General features: G+C 36.2%; 1 protein-coding gene across 1 annotated transcript; it reads left to right on the forward strand.

The window, feature by feature from the left end:
* Positions 1 to 4,899: 4,899 nt before the first annotated feature.
* Positions 4,900 to 5,446, forward strand: LOC122112334 (sperm axonemal maintenance protein CFAP97D1-like; the record flags this gene model as incomplete). The annotated part of the gene is made up of 1 exon (XM_042685110.1): positions 4,900 to 5,446. A coding segment is annotated over one exon (435 nt), but the record flags the coding sequence as incomplete, so codon positions are not given.
* Between the last annotated feature and the right edge of the window lie 1,065 nt (positions 5,447 to 6,511).

Here is a 6,511-nt window from a genome sequence, read left to right on the forward strand (position 1 = left end):
ATACTTAGAGCACAATAAGTTTTGAATAATGTTAGCTAGATGCCTTTTTCCCTCTTAAGTACTGGATCTAATTGATTCAAGAACAAACTTGGAAGGTTCTTGAGTTGTATGAATTTAATAAAAATTATTATTGATCAATCATTAGTAAGGAGAGATTCTTCATGAATACTTTTTTAAATTTAATTTTATTGTCAAGGTGTTATACAGAGGGGTTCAGTTACTTACATAAAGTAGTGAGTGTATTTCTTATCAAACATTGTTACCTCCTCCCTCATTTTATTCCCACTTCCCCTCCTCCCCAATGTCTTGACCCAAGTTATGAAGCTCATTTCCAAAATGTTGTCTTGTTAGTATCACTGTTGCATTGGTTTGCCCTTTGTCCTTTGTTTCACCATTTTGTTGTTCCTCTTCCCTTCCCTAATTCATATAAATGTATATGCAATACCCAGGGTACTAAAATCAATACAGTGACAACAAGGGATGAATACTTTTGATTCTGTATACTTTAATAAAAATAAGATAAACAAGATAGGAATTGTTAAATATTTGTGTGAGATTTAATTTCTATATTCTGAAAAGAAAACAAAAAACCTCAGGTTCTTCCAACTTTAATTTTATTATCTTCTACTGCAAAGGACTCAAGTGGTTTAAATGCAAAGATTTTTAATTAAAATGATTTCTAAAATGCAAAAGGAAACTAGATGTGGAGGAAAAAGTAGTTATTACTAAAAGCTAATGTATAGTGGCAAAAATTAAAGTTCCAAGATGTACAGTACTCATGAGCATAATTACTCATGTAACTAAGCTTTAAGAGATAGCTCTGTCTTGTCCACATGAAGATAATAATAATCATGAAGACAATAATGGCATTACAATATCTTACTGTAAATGTAATAGTCTATCTCTAAGGCAATTTCTTTTTTAAAATATTGTTCAGATGTTGTACAGAAGAGTTACAGTTACATGAGTAAGGCAATGAGTACATTGCTTGTTTATCATTGTTACCCCTTCTCTTCCTTGTTGTTGTCCCACTATCCCTTCCCTCCCCACCTCTCACACTCCTATCTTCCCCACTCCATGCCACCTGAAGTTGTAAAGTTCATTTCCAATATACTGTCCTGTGGGTATCTTTGTTGCAATGGGTCATCCTGTGTCCTTGTTTCAGCATTTTGGTAAGCTGAGAGAAAAGACAGCAAAGCCCTCAAATTGTACTAGCCAACACCTAGATTTTAGGCTTCTAGCCTCAAGAATAGTGAGCAAGTTTATTTTGTTCAAGCCACCTTGTAATATTTTATTATGGCATATAAACAAACTAATATATTTCCACAATTCTTTCAAAGTATCTATGTTCTTATATTTAAAGAAGTTCATTTTTGTCCATCTCTCATTCTTTTATTTTATTTATTTATTTATTTATTTAGGTCAGTCGTGCAGCTTGAACTCTGGGCTTGGGCTCTGTCCCTGCACTCTTCAGCTCAAGGCAAGAGCTGGACCACTTGAGCAATAGTGCCACTTCTGGTTTTCTAGTGGTTTATTGGAGATAAAAGTCTCAGATCTCAGCCTCCTGAGTAGCTAAGATTACAGGCATGAGCCACCAGTGCCTAGACATTCTTTTATTTTTATATTTACTTTTTATTTAGTGTAATTGTTAATAGTTTGATAATATCTAACCATTTTTTCCATTTCCTTCTTGTTTTTATTCTATTTTCATTCATATTAATTTTTTATTTGTCTGTTTTTGACAGTTTTGAAATTTGAACTCAAGACCTCAGACACTTGCATGACTTCCATTTTAGGTAAGCACACTGATGTCATCCATGCCTCCAACAGTGCTTTTACAGTTACTTTCTTTTTACTTTAAAAAATTATTTTATTGTAAAAATACTATACAGAGGGGTACAGTTACATGAATAATGTAATGAATACATTTCTTGTTGAGCACCCCCTCCTTTGTTTTTCTTCTACTACTTTGTTTTTCTTCCCTCCAACACCTCCCCCATTCCTTCCCTCCCCCAGAAGTTCATTTCAAGTATAGAGTCTTGTGCGACTCATTGTTGTGATGAATCATCCTGTATCCTTCTTTCAGCATTTTCTCATCTATGGGACTTCTATTCAGGCTGATCTTAAATCATGGTCAACTAAATTCAATCATCCTGACTGGGATTAAAGGTGTGAGTAGTCACTGCCTGGTTCCTATCTTCTGTTAATATTTAATTTTTTATGTGTTAAATATTCCACTTAACTTATGTTTGGGCTTTTAAGTAATATGTCTAAGTATTGTTAAATCAATGACGGCTTCACGAATTTTAATATTCATTTCATATCATCCCCTACTTAGAGCTACGTACACACAAGTTCACATAAAACGTGAAAGTTTTACATACATAATTACATCTCCTACTGACCTTCATGTCATAGCAATAGTATGGCATGTCTATATTCATGGACAATTCTACCAGAATAATCTTGCCATTATCACTTTGTCCCACATTATTTCAGAGGAAAAACAGTCTTGTGCACTAACCAAGCTGTTGTTCTTCCTTGACTGAAGTCTACTTCCATCATCACTTCCTTCAGCTTCAACAAGCTGCTTCATCATGTCTTGAAGAGCAAGTCCACTACTAACCATTTACCTTGATTTGCCCTTACATGTCAGTGTCTTGACTGTGACTTCATTCCTAAAGAAGATTGTTTGCTCAGAACTCCAGAGATCAATTTTTCTCAGTATTTCAAGACATGTTCTATTGGTCTTTCATCCCTGTAATCATCCCCTTTGAAGAACTTAACTATCTGTAAGGGATTTCATTATTTTTTATTATCTTTGATTTTCAATAGTTTTATGATAGTGTATCAGGGCACTGTTTTCTTTACATTCACTCAGTTTGGTACATTGAGAGATTCTGAGATGTGTGATCTATACCCTAATTGGAGACCTACTGTGGCTATTATGACTTTGCAAAACTTTCTTTTCTTTTTTACTATATTGTGAAAATACAGTAGAAGGGTTACAATTACATGGACAAGATAATGAGTACATTTCTTATCAAGCATTGTTGCCTCCTCCTTTTTTTCCCCTTCCCATCCCTACCCTTCCCCGCCCAACACCCTCTACACCCCCACACCCCCACCCCCAGCCAAAGTTGTAAAGCTCATTTTTCAACATAACGACTTGTGCATCTCATTGTTGCAATGGGTCCACCTATATCCCTTTTTAAATGATTTGTTTTTGCCCCTCCCCTCCACAAATTATACCAACATCAAGTACAGTGAGAGCAGGGGTTAAACTTTTCTGACACCAGTTCTTTCTCCTCTCCGTTGATGATTATTATAATTAGTGTTAAATTTGTGACATTGATTGTACACATTGGTGTATGCCTGTAATCCCAGTTTCTCAAGGCTAATGGTCTACCACTTGAGCCATATCTGCACTTTTGGACTTTTGTGATTAACTGGATATAAAAGTCTCACAGACTTTCCTGCCAGGCTGGCTTCAAGTGGTGATTCTCAGATCTCAATTTCCTGACTAGCTAGGATTACAGGTGTGAGCCACTGGCTGCAGGATTAAAAAAAAAAGATATGTTAAAAATTCCTTTTTGAAAGTAGAAAAATACTATTTAAGAAAGAAATTATTAACATTATTCACAGATACTAAGTGGAAGTCAGAATTTAAGAACATTTTGTAATTATAATTTGAACAAAAATAAAAGGAAAAGTTATCTGACTTTTAACTAAAAATATTTATGCTTTAGTAGAAATGATCTATGAACTAAAATTTAAGAGCATGCTATTTTTAAATTATGAAAACATTAATTTATTTGGTAAAGAATATTATACATTTTGCCTTCTTAAAAATGCAAAGCAACAAAATAAGCCTCAGTTATGTGTGCTGCTAGATAGTCCCAGCAGAGTCCAGCCTTCTAGGTTTCCTGCCAAAATCAATTGTGGTTATCCTGGCCAGCTAGTAATCAGCACACATCTCTGTGTTGTTAACAGAATGAAAACATCTCAGCATTGAATCCTCCTGAAATGTCTAACACATAGCAGCCTGAGATAGAATAAGATGATCTCAGCTGTATGATACTCCACTTGGAGTTTCTTTGCTGCAGAGGACACACCACAAGTCTAGTATTGGATTTGAGTAAGAGGAGAGCAAAAATGAAGAAATTAGAAAAGAGAGTACAACTCTGGCTTCCTATCTTGTCAAGACTTTGAAATCACATTTAGGAATTTTGGTTATTGAAGATTTTATGTGCAAGACTGGGTTCTGTCCTCATTTGTCTGATTTGATAGTAAGGAGCTCATCTTTAGCATTATAAATCTTAATAGCTTTTCGCATGATTCTATTGATTAGCTTACTTTAAAACTAGAATATAATAGAATATAACTCTCTCCTTTGAGAGTAAAGGTGCATTTTATTGTTTTATTTTCAGAATCAGACAATATAGACTCAACTTATCTTAGAACATAAAATAAATCAGTATATTGAAAAACCGCCAAAAAACGTGTCTTTGTTGAACATTGTAAAAACAAAAGAAACGCACATACATGTTAAAACAAAAAAGTGGGGGCAGTGCCTCCCCTGCGTGGCGTGGACACCTACCACCCGGCCTCGGGCCACCCAGGACCCGCAGCAGGCCTCTGTGGAAAGGCTGCCCGTCCTCTCCCACCCTGGTGCTAAAGCAGTTCATAAGCTGGGGGTCACGGAAGCTCCCTTCACTGCAATCAAATGCAGTGCCAAGGTGTTTTTTCAGGATGTCAGGGATACTAGGATTCAGCAGTAAGATCCGTCCCTGCTGCGAGACACCCCAACCCCAACCCCGGTCCAGGTCAGAGATGCAGACTTTTCACGACCCTAGGTCTGCTGAGTCCATGCCCAGTTTCCCAGCCCCAAGGTAAACCACAGACTTCAAGAAAAAACTGGATTTCGGCCACTATGCATCTCACAAGAATAGAGTACACATAATGAAGCCTGCAGTTGATACCAAACCACCAATGGTCCACACACATCACAGTTTAAAACCAAGCAAACTACAGAGTGAGCAAAAGAAAATTGACAAAATTGAGTATGAAAATATGCAGCTATGTCAGAAAATTGCCAATGCGCATCGAGGGGCTGCCAAGGTGGACTCCTGGAATGAATATTTATCCAGAAGCCTAAATAGAGCAGTAAGGAACCGCAAGCTAGTGAGAATCACAGTGGAAAACCAGTGCACTCTGAAGATGCTGGGTGATCACAAACCCCACTATGATCACAGGGCATCGGAGCTAGACTGGCAGAATTCAAGGCGCTATATCAAAAATACAACAAAATATATCGTCTCACAAGAAGAATAGGTTACACACCGTGGAAAAGACACAAGAAAAAACCCTGGCCAGGATGTCAGATTTTTCTTTTTCTTTTTGGCTGCATAGTATCTCAAGAAACTCCAGAATGGCTGAATTTTCAGCTTCAGGCTGCTTCAATAAAGCTCAGAACATTAAAAAAAAAAAATTAGCTTACAATGCTCTTAGTGAATGACAAAAATTGACATAATAACATACAAAGAGAAAAATAAAATCAAGGAAAACAGAGTATATATTTTTCTTTGTTTTTAATTTTTATTAGTGTATCTTAATTGTACAAAATAGTGAATTGCCTTATAAGATTTTTATCCATCTATAGATTTATCTCCTTTTTTTCTTTTTTATATTAGTAAGTTTCTTTCATTGTGAAAATACCATACAGAGGGGTTACAATTACATGAACAAGGTAATGAGTACATTTCTTATCGAGCATTGTTGCCTCCTCCTTTGTTTATTTCCCATACCATCCCTTCCCTTCCATCCCCCCCCCAAGTTGTAAAATTCAGCAGAGAGAGGTAAAATATTTTGAAGAATCTATAAAAATGCCTGATTTACAATAACAGCTTTAAAATCAATGTAATACTGAACTCTAAATAATAAAAAGAAGAAGAAACTGGAATACATCTCTTTGGCTTTGTCTTCTTAAAAAAGTAAAGAAAAAATGAAAAATTTTAATGAGCAACTTAGTTTAAATTAATGGGTAAGACATCAAATTGTTTATCTAGTTGAATTTAACTGGCTGAAAATATCAAATAAGATATACTGAGTTATCTTTCAAAGTTTATTTTATATCCTACCAAAGCATATGGACTCTATAAGCGAAATGTCTTGCTTCTCCCTATCCCAGTTAAGAGCTACTATGCCCCCAACATAGACAGCCTTATGGAAACCATGGATTCTCCTGGCCTTCTCTCACTCCTTTGGGCCTTTCCTGGCGAGAGTAGTAGCCAGCAACATGACCACAGATATCTCAGTGATGTCATGCTAATGAAAAATTACCCTTTATTCATTGATTCATTGGTTACCCTTCTCCAAATTCTTCTTTTTTTTTTTTTTTGCCAGTCGTGGGGCCAGAACTCTGGGCCTGGGCACTGCCCCTCAGCTCTTCAGCTCAAGGCTAGTGCTCTACCACTTGAGCCACAGTGCCACTTCTGGCTTTTTCTGCTTA

Source organism: Dipodomys spectabilis, unplaced genomic scaffold (genome assembly GCF_019054845.1).
Source record: "Dipodomys spectabilis isolate Male_0828 unplaced genomic scaffold, ASM1905484v1 ptg000094l, whole genome shotgun sequence".
NCBI classification, from domain to species: domain Eukaryota; kingdom Metazoa; phylum Chordata; class Mammalia; order Rodentia; family Heteromyidae; genus Dipodomys; species Dipodomys spectabilis.